A 17084-nucleotide genomic window follows, 5' to 3' on the forward strand; every position below is an offset into this window, starting at 1 on the left:
CATTATTTGAATGTTCAAGGTCAAATTAGTTTGAATATGAAAAAGGCTTCCAGCCTTTGTCGTCTAAAAACACAGTTCTATGCAACAAGGGTGTTTTTTATTAATCTTTTCTTCCAACTTTGATGACTAACTAACTGAAACTGAATGTTCTCAAGTTTGTAACTAAATGCATATTTTTGGGATAAACAAAGTGAAAAAGGTTTCAGGAATGAAACCTTTCTCGTCTGGAATTTTTTGTTTTCTATCCAACAAGGATTTTTTTTCCTTTTCAATTCATTATTTTCAATTCATTATTTTCTTCCAACATTGGTGACAAATTGAGCCCAAGTGTTGCACAGGTTTGTAACTTATTGCATGGGACACGCCAAATGAGGACACTTGTCTTTGTCAATTTTGAATTACCAAAAGTGTATATACTGCCTTTCACCCACGTGTGATTCTGAATCAGAAGAAAATACAATTGAGGGGAGTGGTGATATTTGCTCATAACGGGGAGTTGATTCATTTGTCGTGAGTTCAGACTGAAATTAAGGCATTTCTCCGTATCTAACTGGAAATTATATATAATCCACTTCAATCCACCCCTTCCAAAAGATCATTACAGCTACGCCCTCGGGGTACTATACTTGGACTTCTTGTAATGGTTGCGGCAAGGATCAAAACTCGCTTGGTCGGTGCAAAGAACCAAGGGGGAACTCTGATTTCGCAAACTTGGCAAACATTATTTCTTAAACCGAGTCGTTGATAGATTCCTCCGCGTTTTTCATAAGAAAAAGAAATACAAAAGCAATTGAAAACATTTCCTGTTTCCTTAGAAACTAAAGGATTAGCATCAAATGAAATGGAGATGTAATCTGCAGATTCCTGTAAATGTTTTTCGATATTGGCGAATTTTGTTATTGCTTTAAGTGACGAGATCGGTAACTCGAGCTGGGTAGGCCGCAGTGATCGATCTCTAAGCATTTTGTGTCCTGTTGACACAATTCTTGTTGTAGGCCTAGGGCCTAGTATTGGTACGGTTTCATGATCTTGAGATTTCATAGAAATTTTCTGGAAGCAGTTATGTCAATAAAAGGGCCGCACGGGCTATGCTTGGTTTGCTTTACTATGGACGATTCATGAATCCATGATCGTATTGTTTCACGAGCTAAGCGTGATTGTTTGACAAAGCCTGACAAAAGATTGACAATTTATCACATATCCAATTAAATAGTGCAAATAACAGGATAAATAGGAAAAGAGAAGAGATGTTCAGTGTAACTTATGGAAGGGAAACCCCATTGGGAAAACCCCGTGCAAAATCAGGTAGGGATTGAAAACCCAATCCACATGCAAGGCTAGGCTCTGGTCTGAGGTGGGATTCGGTCTGGGGTCCACATGAGGTGAAGGGCAGAGAAAACCACTGAGCCAACCTGATCCCCATGTTCTTATATGGTGCGGTAAAAAGGAAGCTGATCACTTAAAGTCTTATGCGAAGAATTGACAGACATTATAGACTTGGTCGAGTCCGTCGTGATGAATTTAAAACTGAAGTTTACAGAATACTCGTTCGGGAAATGTGGGACACTTAACAAAAGGTAACTTTTTGCGTCCTTAGTAAGTGTACGAAATTTGTCGAGACATTGTGTTTAATGCAAACATACTTTTGTGTAACTCCGCTGTAGAAAAAGTACACATAGATTAGAGGTCGTAGTTTTGGCGCCACAAATACTGAAAAGTAGTATCTAACCAGACGTGCTTTGTGATTCAGTGCCTTTGCCAAACAACGAATTTTGGCCCAGGCTTTGCCGTTTTGAGATGACTGCTTTCAGTAGGACCGGTAGGTTTTAAAATTTGTCCACGAAACCTTGGGCACTTGAGTCCGAAAAGACTCAAAATAGAGAATCCCAGACGGATCTTTTGGAATCGGTCCCCATTTATAACAGTCCTCTTGACTACACGCTATAAATACAAACCCTGGAGATTTCACACCACGGGGTGTGCATAGTGCCACAGTAACATTTACTTTATACCATTGAACTGAAATCATGTTAGTTTACACGTGAACCAACTTTAGTATTGTGGATTCGTACTGATGTAGAACTAGCATTCAGTCAACCATTCGGACACAATTACACTTTTAATAGCACAGCATGTCTAGTATTAGTAATAATGCCTATTGTGTATATCGATGTCCATTGAACGTGCCAAAAATGGACATTGAAGTTCAAGTTTGTCAATTTCACTGGTATGAAGCAGAAAATTACGTTGATATTCGTTGATTCTTTTTCCAAATGCACTTCAGCTAAAATATCACCGGGTCAACGGATTGACCCGGATCCGGGTCCAGTAGGGTCTGACCCATTTCTGGGTCAGTTTGACCCGGAATCCCAAAACGAATTGGGAAATTGGTATCTCCTTCATCGAGCAACCTTAGTGTGTAACATTGACTATCAAAGTTCACACTGTTACAATGAGAAATGGCTATAGTCGGTACACTCACTCTATGCACCGAAATGATATCATTTTACCCTTGATTTGTGTCTTTGCTGTTTAACGTCTTGTACATGTATATCGCGAGGTATACCGATAGGGCAGTTGGACTAAGGTATTCCCTTAGTCCTCTTGATAGAGGCAGTTGGACTAAGGTATTCCCTATAAAACATTGACTAACAAAGTTACAAATGAGTCATACATGCAGCCTGTCTAAAATGGCATCATGTTGTTACATCGATAGCTCCAAACTATTCTTGAATTTACTTTGCTTTGTCAATCACAGAAAAGAAAACAGGGATCACCTATTGAGACATGAATGACCTAACTTTCTCTCTCAATTTGCTCTCTTTTTATAAATAGTTCCTTCCGCCAAGCCATCAGGCATCAGCGCCACGTTCTTCACCGGTACGGGGCTTCGGTTCACATGGGACCCCATCCCGTGTAACCACCGAAGTGGTACAATCACCGGCTACACCTACATTCTTCTAGACGCGACAACCGACCAAGTGACCCATGCAGCAGAGACTGTCCTGCCCAGGTTGGAGTTGATGGTGTCCCCCGAGGTCAGACAATACAAATTGCTGGTGGCGGCAAAGACTAGACTGGGACGGGGACCGTACGCAGCGTTCTCGGCATCAGTTCAACCAAAAATAACTGAGAGTAAGTGTTACCCGTGCGTTCTTTATATAGGGATGGTACATTGATCACGACCTTCAAAATAGCATTCTTGACAATACAAGCAATCAGATGATCGCGGGGTAACCACTATTGCAATAATGAGTTTACACTACCCCTGGAACGGACAGCATCTTGCTGTCATAGGAACCAACGCGCACACCACCCTGGATAGGTCTTAATAGAGTGGCAAGTTCCCCCATATGTGATTCCCAGTGTCTCGCTCTAGGTGCCTCCAAGACGAATTAGGACAAAGTGAGAGAATCTTACAAAATAGATATTTGACAGGAATGGTTCTGGGTTTTAGACTTTCACCACCTCCTGGTGCCATAGGCTAAGTCTTCCTGCTTCGCTCTTAGTGGGTAGAGCTTGTTATGATGGATTTACATTATTGTCCTAATTGTCTCTGTTTCAAAAAGGGGTTTTCAAGGGGTCAAATAAGGGCTTGTATTGACAGGGGTCAGCTGGAGTGTGTCAGGGGTCATGAACTTGGACTAATAGCTTTTAAGCGTTGAACAGTACGAAGCCCCCTGTGACGGCCCAACGCAAAGCTACACGACCAAACTGTATTTAAACGAAGTACATTTAACAATTATGGAACGTACTTTGTAAATTATTATTACATATTTCTGATACTGAAACCAAGGATGCCTTAGAAGTGAGTTAAATCGCTGTAGCTCGCACGCCTAGGGAAATCTATAAACAAGGGTTCCTGCTGTCATGCATGTCTACTATGAACCAGAAACACCGCGGGGTTAACCCCTACTCTTCCACGGCAACTGATATGGGTTCTTGTTCGTGCAGGACTTAACCTAGTACACGGGACCCACTGCTAAAATATTGTCATATCCAAAGGACAGAACAATGCATGGTAAATCATCTTGCCAAAGGACACAATCAGTGTCAAGACCAGTCTGGTGCTCTTAACCACTCAGCCACGGTACAGTTTACTGTTTCCAAATGATTTGAATTGACTTCCTCTTCAAAAGGCAATAAAACAACATCCTTCTCCTAATAATAGCACATTATAATCAAGTCTGTATTAGGCATTCATTAGATGAATTGGATGGATTAATTTGAGATTGAACACATGGACTAAACCCGACATCTTGTAATTGCGCTGTTTCTAGTTTACGGGAAACAAGAAGATTCAATTAGGAAAGATGTCTGTTGAGGGTTGAAGAGATTCTTTGCTTACCAATTAATAAAAGTGTTGTTTTAAATATACATCTTCCGTTACAAAATATATAAAACATTACATTTGAAATTCCTCATCACGCGAAACAGAGGGTGTGGCACACAGGTGGGGAGTAACATGCCACATGTCACATGTCAACTTGTGGTTGTCTTTGAAAAAAAACATTGTTAGTTTAGAAAACGAAAGTGACACATGTGTGGAAATCAAGACAGTAAAGTTGTAAGACTGGATTATTGCTTTGTCCTTCGGGTGGGATATTGGGACGTTGGTTCCGCGTAATAATATTATTATTTATAGTTAATCTTTAATTTATTTATTGTTATTTCAGTCTGTGGACGTACAATAGATCTACACTCATCCGAGTCATTGCAGAGGGTAACCCGTGGGGACACAGCTCTCAAAGGCTCGGCACCCTGGTTGGCTCAGCTCTGGTACATCAAAGAAGGAACTCTGTTCTGCCATGGTTCCATCCTAAACGACCGTTGGATCCTCACAGCAGCCCACTGTATCAAATCACGCAACACAACAAAGAACAATCTACGAATTCATCTTGGAGACTTTGATAAAGTACTACCCGAAAAGGAAGAGAGGGCATACTCAGTGGATGATATCGTTGTGCACAGTGGATTCGACACCAAGCTATTCGATGCTGATATCGCACTGGTTAAAGTCGACAGAACTATTCAATTCACAGACTACATCAGACCAATTTGCTTACCCCAGAAAAAGGTGTCAAAGCAGATGCTTAGCATCGGCCGTCAGGGGCTTGTGTCAGGCTGGGGGAAGCTGACAACGAACGACAATGAGTACCCACGGTACCTCAAGAAAGTCATGCTGCCCGTCCAACAGCAAGCGGTGTGTAAACGCTCCACGGACTACCAAGTGACGCCTAATATGTTTTGTGCGGGTTACAGCCGAGCGGGTATGGGGGACTCCTGTGAAGGGGACAGTGGAGCCCCTTTCGCCGTCCAGCACATCAACGGCAGATGGCATATTCTCGGAGTAGTGAGTTGGGGTGAGGGGTGCGATCAAATGAACAAGTTTGGATTTTATGTACGTCTTCATAGGTACACAGCGTGGATTAAAAAACAGACTGGGTTGGAACTCAGATAGCGATAAAATATATTCGTCTACAGTTAGAAAAAACTATTTTTGGTTGATAGGTAATGCAACTGTTAACAAAATTATACTAAGTGTATGTACAGATATTCCAAATACTTATATTCCGAATCTGGACTTAACTTAATTAAATGTTTGCATTTGGACATAAAACTTGAATACTCTATAGTAAAGCTACGAACACTTATCTTCAGTCTTAGCAATGTAGGATATACTATATGTTACATACTGCATCGGTATTTAATTACACCCTTCTGGTAATTTCCTGTGTGATAATTCGCCTGGATTAGAGAGGTCATTTTGGGATAGACCGTCTCGTGGTCAGGTGACCCGGATGACAAGTCCGTGTCTGTGTGAGACCCTCATTCTAATATGGGTTGGTCTTTGGCCAGCTCATCATGTCGGACTGTTTTACTTTCAAACCCACATTTTAGAGAGCTTTCTAGTTTAGACAATATTTTAGCTGTTCTAAAACAACGGTCTTTCATAGTAACCACCATGAATCGTAGCGAATAGAAGAAATCCACGCGTATTGTAAACAATAACTAAAATACATACTTAAATCTTGCCAGACAATTTCCTTAAAAAGGTGAAAAGATTAGTTATCTTTAAATATTGTCTATAATTTTGTTTTATTGATATTTCTTTTAAAGCTAGTTCACGTATGTCTTCTGAAACCTGTGTTTACAACTCGAGTATTGTCCTTTTGTAAAGCACACGTATTCACATTAAGTTGTGATGTTTATTAACCGTGGTATTATGTTGTGTAAAGATGTATTATACTGCAGCACCATAATGCCTGGTCGTATTCCCTTTATGCATTATCAATAATGAACACCAATATTCTATACACAAAAAGGAGCCAGTCTAATTGTCCAGGCCTGTTGGTGAAAAACTATAATGGCTCTGTAGCGAATTGCATATAGTTGCTTAAACAACCCAAAGTCACTAAGCACAGAAACACATTGCTTAGCAGAAAACAGGTTACCAGCCAAGAAACAGTTTATGTTTTTGTTATGATTGGACTGGTCTCCCTCGAACTATCGCTAAACAAAATTGAAAAGACTTTCTATGAAACCAGGCTGAACGCTGCATAGTCACATGATTCATTACCTGCATAAATTGTGTTAAAATTAAAAGTTAAATATAGACATGCTTAACCAACACTTACAGTAAGTAAGGTGCGAGTGTACAATCCTTCCAAGTGCAATAATACAATCCATTCAGAATTGTATGTTTTAGAGTTAATTATTCATTTATTGGTGTATTTATAGCCCACTTCATAGAGGGTGCAGGACTTAATCCTGTTTACAACACTCTATTTATTTACTATTTACTATTAACCCCCTCCTTTTAGAAGTTGTAAGGTGCACCAGTGGACCATCATTCCTTGAGTAAATGCACCCCTACAGCTGTTGTTTTAATTGTTTATAGGTCTGACATGGGTTCATAAATGGGTTTCATTTCAAATTCTGCGTCAGTTTAACCCGATTCTGGGTCAGTTTTGACACACATTCAGGTTCCTATCCTGACCCTTGAACGGGTCAGGCACCACGGGACTCGGCATCCGGGTCAATTCTGACCCATGAGGTTTTTTTTTACAGCAGAGAAGGTTATGAAAGAAAGCGAAGACCTTAATGTCACTGTTTTGTAATGGGATGGATGAATTTAAACTTAATTAGTTACAAATACGGAATCAAGTGTTGGCCAACTGAAAAACATTTTATGAAAACATTAATTACAATGTGACGATTCCCTTGACCAATTTGGAAATGATATCTCTTATTTTATTTGTTCGTTAATTGGGGGGGAGGGGTCAACAGTAGGTTTGCTCTAAGTTTCTAAATTTATACATAAATCTACTTGTTTGTAGATTTTTCTGAAGGTTAAGAATTATTTAAGAAAATAACTGTTTCAATCTGGTTTCAATATGTCGACGTTATTCAAAACTGTTTTACAGTGTTTTCACATGAATGACATATTTATGACTTGTAACAATTTTAAACATTACTTAACAAAAATACACCTCGGTCAGCAAAACATGTCGTTATATATTAAATTTGGCTTGTATTGCTTGAATACGGAGTAAGAAATCGTTTGAAAAACATCCATTCAAAAGAAAGACAACTGCTTCATTACTATTTTTCAAAAAGTGATGCTTGCATTCCAAACCTATTTGGTGAGTCTAGGAGAACTGATTGAATCCTAAACAATATGTATAAGTTATTTCAAAATGAAATGTCGTCTTCTCTTTCGTTAAAAGTGTGTAAAGAGTATCATTACTGGAGAAAAGAATTCAAAGTTCTCCTTTTTGTGTATATAGTTTGTAAATTATGCAATCTGGTATTTATTATATGCATGTAAATAACACGAGCTCATTCTTATTAATGTCCAAGACATTTTCCAAGGAGAAATAAAATTTCCATTACTTTTTGCAAATCGGTTTCTTTCGTGTTGTTATTTTATTAAGAGAGATTGCCCATATTACGACCGTGAGCACAGTTGGTAGAGCACCGACACGTTAATCCGAAGGTCGTTGGTTCAAAGCCTGCTCTATTCAATCTTTCTTTGTTCAACCCCATACTAGTTTTTTTTTTCATCTTAATATTCAGTAAAATACAATAGATTGTGGACGCGTTCAATATACACAAGGGTCAGATCCAGATGTCCGGGACCCAAGGGCCCTCTGACCCACTTACAGGCTGACCCGGTAAACAATGGGATTCGCCAATTGGATTCTGCACAAGTTTGACCCATATGTAGGTCATTTCTGACAAAGTTTCCGGTCATGGCCCAGAAAGGGTCAAACCCATTCTGACACGTTTTTTTATTTATTTTTTTTAATTTTTTTTTTTTTTTTTTTTTTTTTGGGGGGGTGAGGTCGGCAAGTAACATTGTTTTTCACTATCAGATTTATCTTGGCTCTTCGTGAAATCAAGCCCTTGGTGGACAATGCAACGAGTAAAAGACTAGTTTTATAGTCTAATTTAGGGCTACCCGTACGGTTTTCAACAACTCCTAAATTAAAAGAGTCAAAAGACTAGTCCTATTAGGTCTAACTAGTGGGGGTTTTCTGGACGATGTATATGCTAAATTGATTCTTGAAGGATTGAGAGACCTAAACTGTCCACTGTTGAACGATTGGTCCCAAAGGACATTACAAATAACGAACAGTCCAAGTGTGACCTGCCCTTTGAACAACTAGGTTGGGATTCGAACGACAGCGATTTTACTCTGATTCACTTGACCAAAAGGTTGACACTTTTCTCTGTTTGACACTTGTACCCCCTCCCATCCCCTCCCTAACACCACTCCATTATGTTTTTATTGTGTGCTAGGTATCTCAGGAATCATTTAGAGGGATTTAGGCGGTACCTCTGTAAAAGAGGAAAATATTGTGCTATAGTATATTAAATGGGTACATTGGGGACGGGGTACCGTCAATACATGTGGGGCATGGTACTGGAACTCCGAAAGTCAAATGTAACCTGTTTTTTCTTTTAGGAATTCCCAGTTGGTGCTCAATATTGGGGCTTGGTGCCCTCCCCCCCCCCCCCCCCCTTATTGTGTCTCGATTATGTACTAAGCATCTCTGGCGTTATTTAGAGGGTTTTAGAGGGTACTTCGGTACAAGAAGTGGGTATTTGAACATTGGAGAGGGGGTCCATAATGCGCAAGGTATAGGAATTATGTATGCCTCATAAGAGGATGCTTTAAATGTCACTTCATAACCCCCACCCTCATCCCTCATTGGAGATGGGGTTTCACACAAAAAATATTTCACACAAAAAAAAGAACTACATATATTTAATATAGTAAGCGGTCAAAACTAAAAATAAAATAAAAGTTCCAATCCTATATAATACCTTTGACAGAGTTTGCAGCATGATAATTACAGTCACAACCGTTCATTATGGACCCTTGGGCACACGACGTCTTTGAGACTATTCATATGTTACAATGGCGTCTTATGACGTCTTATTTTGGTCGTATGACGATTAAACGACCAGATAACAACGTAAAATGACGTTGTAAAGACAGTATTTCATTTCCATTTTTGTGGGGTTGGTTTTTTGTGGTGGGCGGGTTAGCTTTGCGGTTGAGTTTGTAAAGAGAGAGAGATGTCATTTACCGTTGTTGTTTGGTGTGACAACACTACAGCACAACCGTAAAACGACATCATAAATACGCCATACAATTCCATTCATTTTCAAATATTACAATAACCATCCCATAATCACCCGAAGGACCAAACTGTTCCATTCGACACATGCTTATAATCAAAATGTCTTAGTCAAAGTTTGCTTCACATGTCGGGATTGTGTGGGGGTCTAAAGAAGTGATAGGGTCGAGGTTGTTAGGGAGAAGTGTTTTTGGTTTCCTTATTGGTGACAAATAGCTGTCAATGATGCCCCTTTTCCTGTCTAAGAAAGAACCTATACCTCTTAAGGCCCCAAGTCAGGCAGGTAAGTCTGCAAAGCAAATAACATCCTTAAAGGCAGTGGACACTATTGATAATTACTCAAAATAATTATTAGCATAAAACCTTACTTGGTAAAGAGTAAGGGGAGAGGTTGATTGATAGTATAAACATTAGTTTTCGACGTAAATTTCGACGAATTTGATTTCGAAAACTCAGAATTAAATTCTGAGGTCTCGAAATCAAGCATCTCAGAGCACACAACTTCGTGTGAAACAAAAGTTTGTTATTTTATGCATACGTTGAATAAACCAAAATGAGAAGACTGGTATTTGACAATTACCAATAGTGTCTAGTGTCTTTAAGGAGTTATACACAATGAGTAAAACCGCTCTCACAGAAGTTGTCCCCAGAATGAGGTACTATACATGTATTTTGTATTTTTAGAGTAATAACATTACTTTGTGTGAACGTGGAGCAAGGGCAGATCTGTCTTTCATCTACGGTGTGAATCGCTAGGCAGACATGCTGTGGGATGTCTTCAACATATACCAGTTCCATTTGCTTGCAACCCAAAGGGGTGAATTATTTATTGAAAAACGAGTATTCTCATTAGACAAAAAAATGGGCCAAAACGATTACCAATGTAATGTGCCATTTTGTGACCGTAAAGATTTCCCCGAGTGAAGAAAGAAGGTGGGTCGCCTGTTCGTTGACAGATTGTGCAGTAGGCCTATACCCATTAATCAGAAATTCTTGATTATCAATTACTGAATTAAGCAATTTGACGGTGACCGGTCGGACTTGACCACTAATAAAGGGTAACCTGACCTAGTTTCCGGGAAAGTTTAAGAGACCTGGAAAATTGACCTGGATGTAACAGTGAAAGTCAATTATCTCAATGCCGACTGACTTTCCGTTAATTAACACTTGAGCTCAGATCGGTCAACATTGCGGCTGGTTTTCACTATAAAGACACTGAACACTTATTGGTTATTACTCAAAGTAATTGATATTATTCAAACTTACTTAGTAACGAGCAACGGAGAGCTCTTGATTAATAGTATAAAACGTCAAATGTATCAAAGGGAACATGTCATGTTTATGTACCCAAAGTTAAACTTACTCAAAAGAAGTTGGCTAGTCAGAATAACTTTTCATAGAGCAAGGACCACCTTGCTCTATGGATGGTTGAAAACAGTGTTTTAACAATCGCAAACTAACCCCAGACCAAAACAAATAAATAAGACCGTTCAATAAACCTATTATTAAAATAAAATTCATGACCTGAAACAACCATGATGCTCGACTTTAATATTATCAATTATTATTAATATAGGTTTTCTCGATCAAATTCGGCAAATGAGCAGTCAATGAAATTTTCATGCGTTCGAATTAAAGCTGTTTTGCTTTTCCAGTTGTTACTGCGTTTCACATTCAGAATTCGGCCATTCAATTTCGTTTTGGGTCGAGTCGAATTCCTTCAAGTCACCTGGAAATAGAATTTGTTTTCTTTCAAACATAAGAGTATATGCTTACGAACAATAAAACAATTTGTTTGGTAATTGTTTATCACGATTTATATGTTTAAAGAATATATAAAGTTGTTTGGGGCTGACTCCGCCTACCCCTTTTGTGACGTCAATCGAGGCAGACTTTGCCTGCAATGCGTATAGTAAACACACGTGCAAAGTACATGTACGTCCAAGTCGTGAGTTGGTACATTTCAAAAAGTGTTTTCTGCGTTCAGCAGCAATACACCCGGTCGGCATTGCCGGAAAAAACCAAAAAACAAATTTCTGAAACGTACAAACTCACGATTTGGTCCGTACATGTACTTTGCAATTGTGCTTACTCTACGCATTACAGGCAAAGTCTGCCTCGATTGACGTCACAAACAGCGCCCTCTCGGGTCGGGGTCTACTCTTAAATTTGTAAATAACATAAGAACTGATTGTTTAAAACCTTAGTTAACTGTTTATTCACATTCCACTCATCAAAACACATATATTAGTGACAAAAGCTTTATTTTGAAAAAATACCACTTCCAGGTGACTTTAAGCACTCTGTTCAATTTAGCGTAGCGTCATTCTTTTTTGTGACACACACGCCTCAAGAAGCGTCTGCGAATTTGAATGCTGCTTTGAAGAATTGTTAAATTTAATGATTATTTTGTTAATTCGAATGACGCAACATTACATTTGACTAATCCCAAAACGAAATCGAATGACCCTTTTGAGTACCATTCGATTTTGCGCGAAATAGAATAGCTTGGTGGTTAAATTGGCTGCTCTTTTTCCGAAATTGAACGAGAAAACCTATAATAACAAATAATTTGTTTATTTGCTTTGCGTGACAACCATTACTAATGAGTTTTGAAGAATTACATGGTTAGGTATCTTCATGTGTTTGGTTTGCGGCAACAAACCATCGCTATTTTGTCATTGGCAAAATTGATGAGCAACGAAGATCAGAAATGGTTATTTTGCAGAGAAAGCCGCCAGAAAACAACATCGTAAAGTGCTCATTTACAGTTGAACATCATTATCCCTAATACGAGAAAAGTTCAAGCCTAATTGCTAAAGACATTCACAAGCCAAGGCCACATGAAAACATGAAAACATGACTGCGGAAAAGGGACAAATAACAACATGTTTTTTTCGTTCTGTTTTTAAGTATGACAGCTTAAGACGTTTACTTCTTGTGTCTTGAAAAAATAAAAATTAGCTATTGCAAACTTACCAAACAAAAGGACCCATAATATAAATGCAAACAAAAAGTAAGTAGAGTAGTCCGACGTTTCGACCGTACGGAGCCTTGTTTGGGAAGGGGGGAGTAGTTGAAGATCTTAAATTCATATAGGCCAATATTTTTGGGAAGGGGTATGTATGAAGGACAATAAAACAAGCTGAATTGAGATGGGCTTGACACACTGCCCAAAAAACCAGATGGGCAACAAGAATAATAGATTGGCAACCAAACAAAGGATAGGGAAACGGAAAAAGAGGTAGACAAAGAAGAAGATGGAGAGATGACATCAGGGTTTATGCAGGAACAACATGGGCCTGAACTGCAAGATATAGAAAGGAATGGCATTTAACATGCGGAGGGCTTCATCTTACACTCGATGAACACAGCCTAAACGATGTTGATGAATGTATTTTCGTTGCCTGATATATTATGTCCATGGTATCAATTAGGGGACCTTGTAATGGATTTCCCTTATGGTAAGTGTTTGCACCCAGACTGGTTGCACCTATGCGTGCAATATTCTCCATATACATCAAAACTCATTGGCCTACAGTCCACGTCACCTTTTAGGATACGACCTACAGTTTTCACTCACCATGTTTCCATAGCATAGGGGAAACAGTCACGGTAATTATAGCCTAATCTAGGTCTTCCCCTTTGAGTCAATAGGGGCTGGACCTGAGGTGCCCCTTCCCTTAATTGATCATATGGTTTGGCCTTGCGGTGGTTTTGGCTTTTGTATGAAAACACAACCATCGGGATCTTATCAGTAGAGGACATTAAAATGCTAATGGGGAGCAATTTTCACTAAAAACACGATTTTAGCATTATGTGTTTTGTTATTTAAGCAGCAGCATCTAGCAACAGAGTCCAGAATTCATCCGAGGACGATCGGAGAGCATACTGATCGAAACGTCGAGTTGTCAACAGCCGGTTCTTTTCAGATTCAACACTACTCAAAAGAGATTAACACATGTGCTTCCGCAAACCTCACCCAATTAAACTCCATGCAAAGTTTTCAAATAATACTTATGTTATCGCAATAGGAGACTTTTGAACGCTAGGTGGCAGCAGACTTACCGGGTAAATTTCTTGTTTACACCATTCTGAGCATGCTCACATTTCCAAAAACAATGGATTTACCTGGTAAGTCTGCTGCCACTTAGAGTCCAAAAAGTATCCCAATTGGGTAACATTTTCACTCATACGTCCAAAATGTTAAATTCTCTCAAAACCTCAGAAACATTTGAATTAGTACCAGCTGATTGAACTATTACATACAAGAGACCACATGAGAAAGGGTGAAGTTTTACCAGGGATCCCCATACTAGACGTCTCCCCTAGTATAATCCATACGTCTACCGACTCTTCCCCTTTTTCAATCTGTGCGTGAGTGTCTGTAACACTCTGTTTCCTAGATCCTTATCAACTTCCTGTTTCTTGATCTTCCTGCCCTTTTCCTCAAGGATGCAACGGTAGTGGTAGGCCATGTTTTGATTGACAAGATGAGTGCAACTCATCTGAGGTGTTTTATGTCTAACCGCACCCACCCCTTCGCCAAAACTCCGACAGTTGTACCATGGAGGAAGAAAATTGTCTTCCTCCATGGTTGTACCATGCCCAGTAGGTGGCAGGGGGTACCCCCCCCCCCCCAAAAAAAAGGGGGGAACGTACAGTGTAAACAGCTCTCCATTGTGTTCTTTACCAAGTAATATTTAATGTTAGGGGTATATACTTCAATCTGAAGTATATGACGGCAATGACGGTGCCCGGCCGGCCGGACTTGACCACTAATAACTTGACCCAGTTTCTTGGCAAGTTAAGAAAACTAAGTAAATAAAGTTAAGTTGATAAAATACAGATAACCTTATACAGACGAACCCCCTTCCCCCAACATCAAAGATGAATTTTCTTTTTAATTTCTGTGATTTCAACCACCTAGTGCAACACAAGAGGGGTACACACCACGCATCATATCGAGCACCAAAATTCGGCAGTGGTTTTAAAGGACACCTCCATTTTTCATTGGTACCTGTCCAATATAAACCCCTAATGTAGTTTCAATTTATTACCCCTATCCCCTGCCCTGCACCTGATCCCCCACCCCCTATCTATTTATTTCCTTCATGATCAGATACGATCCATCGACGAGGGGTCGTATTAGAGGTAAAAGTTAAGACCATCCAGTCTAGGCCAATTTACACCCTATCAAGACACGAAGCCCAGTTTTACCGGTTTCCTTCGGTATAGGCCTACAACATTAATGGCTGTCAATGCCTATTTCAAGTTCCCTTCTTGATCTACGAAAGGGACTTTAGTGATTCATGCATTAAAATGTTGGGATTTCAACTTTGACAATAAACTCAACTCCTTCCTCCATTACAAGACTTTCAAATGTCCCCAGAAAAAATGTTATAGACAACAGTGACAACTGAATTGCCACTAAAATACGACCCCTTTGCGTTACATGAACATCCCGAACCGAAACCCAAACGAGATGAAGTTTTTAATAACTCAACAACAGCCATTCAGTGAAAGTTATTTGTGTTTAGTTATAGTTGCCCAAGAGTGTTGCGTCAACCAAGTCTGGAATGATATTTTGACAGTTGAAAACAAATAGGAAACTCTTATTCAGTGTCATGTCCATGTCACACCAGGCAAACAGTTCCATCAGGCAATCTCCAAGAAGATAGCCATTGACATTTTGATTTTCACATTTTTGTTCTTGAGGATCTTAAGACATTGCTTGAAGACACTGCTGAAGTGTCCGGTAGCATGTAGGCCCTACTGCAGTTGGCCACATGGGCATACATTATCGGCTATTCGTTATAATAATACAAATCTAACTGTTTTTCTGAGTAGGCCTACAGTAACATGTACAACAAAATCGAAAAAAGAACATTAGGAAAAACATCACCATGCTTAATGTATAAAGCCAAGTAAACATTGAAATGTAATTGGAACCATGGAGCATGCTCCATGGTTCCCAATCGCAATTTGAAACCGCTTTATGGGAATAAGTTCTAAGCTGGTTACAATCCTGGCACAATAACAGACATGTTAGTAAACCCAAGAGAACCTTTTCAGGTGGCTAACGACGGGGTCATCCGATTCAATTTTAATGCAAAAGATGGCGTTACTATATCCAATATGAAGTACCCAAATTGTAGAGACGTAGCTTGAGATCACTGACGTCACGCAACAAAGAACCACAGACGTCTATAAAATTGCGATTTGAATTGGAAACATCTTGCTTCTTTAAAACTTGTGTTTTTCATAATAATTCGTTGTCTTTGTGCAACAATACTTTAAGAGCACCTGTTCTCAATGATTCCCCCAAGCAAGACCATGGCAATGAATAGCTTGGCTCCTCGCCATGCTTCAGCGTCCCTCGATGATAACACGAGCATGTACCTCTGTGTGCTGGTTTCCCGCGAGAGGCGAGTACAACATCATGGCGCGCTTTACGAGACAGGAAAGAAATGTCCTCGCTGTTCTTCTTCATAGATTTATGAGTGACAGAGAAGGTCCTCTGAGCCAAGGCGTCAGCAGCCCCCTGTGTCATTGTAACATCTCATTCGAGAGTAAGTGACAATGTTTCGATAGCAGACAGCAAGGCTACCCCATACAGCCTACATGGCTACCTCATACAGCCACGCTGGAAATGTTCTTTAGGAGCGCCTCTGTTCGCCTCTTGAGTGAACAACCAGATTACGTATCAGCACACCCCCTTGTAATCAAAGCCTTGTGCCCAGATTACCGGAACACCGATGATTCAAGTTGAACCTCATGACAGCTCAAACAAATCTCACATGGATAGTTGAAACGAACAATGGATAAAGGCCGTCCATGAACTTTTAGAGAAGAGCGATAAACTGTTAGTATCAATATCCTTTTTCGTTCTGATAGATGTCACATACATTTCTACTTATGACTTGAAAGAAACAGCAGCTATACAAGACATAACTTGTCAACCACCTCTACATTCAGAAAAGTCCAATACCATCATGTATGTCAGCTTCGAATGTAACCGAGGCCATCCCATGTTTTGCCTGTATGACATAGAGAACGATTTATGCCAGCATTTTCACATATCATAGCATTCAGACTGAGAACATTTTGTGCATTCTAATATTTAAAGGCAGTGGACACTATTGGTAGTTACTCAAAATAATTATTAGCAGAAAACCTTTCTTGGTGACCAGCAATGGGGAGAGATTGATGGTATAAAACATTGTGAGAAACGGCTCCCTCTTAAGTGCCATAGTTTTCCAGAAAGAAGTAATTTTCCACGAATTTGATTTCGAGACCTCAGATTTAGAACTTGAGGTCTCGAAATCAACCATCTAAACGCACACAACTTCGTGTGACAAGGGTGTTTTTTCTTTCATTATTATCTCGCAACTTCGATATCCGATTGAGGTCAAATTTCCACAGGTTAGTTAT

At 39.5% G+C, this 17084-nt stretch overlaps 1 protein-coding gene across 3 annotated transcripts in view; it reads left to right on the forward strand.

Annotated features, from left to right (window-relative positions):
• LOC117306781 (mannan-binding lectin serine protease 2-like) overlaps window positions 1-7566 on the forward strand; it is a 30334-nt gene extending 22768 nt beyond the window's left edge. For all 3 annotated transcript variants that reach the window (XM_033791286.1, XM_033791289.1, XM_033791287.1), the window contains 2 exons: window positions 2836-3135; window positions 4677-7566. In XM_033791286.1, the coding sequence (XP_033647177.1) occupies window positions 2836-3135; window positions 4677-5461 (1085 nt within the window). In that variant the 3' untranslated portion in view covers window positions 5462-7566. The remainder of the gene's footprint in view (window positions 1-2835; window positions 3136-4676) is intronic.
• The last annotated feature ends 9518 nt before the right edge of the window (window positions 7567-17084 follow it).

This window comes from Asterias rubens, chromosome 2 (genome assembly GCF_902459465.1).
Source record: "Asterias rubens chromosome 2, eAstRub1.3, whole genome shotgun sequence".
Classification (NCBI taxonomy): Eukaryota; Metazoa; Echinodermata; class Asteroidea; order Forcipulatida; family Asteriidae; genus Asterias; species Asterias rubens.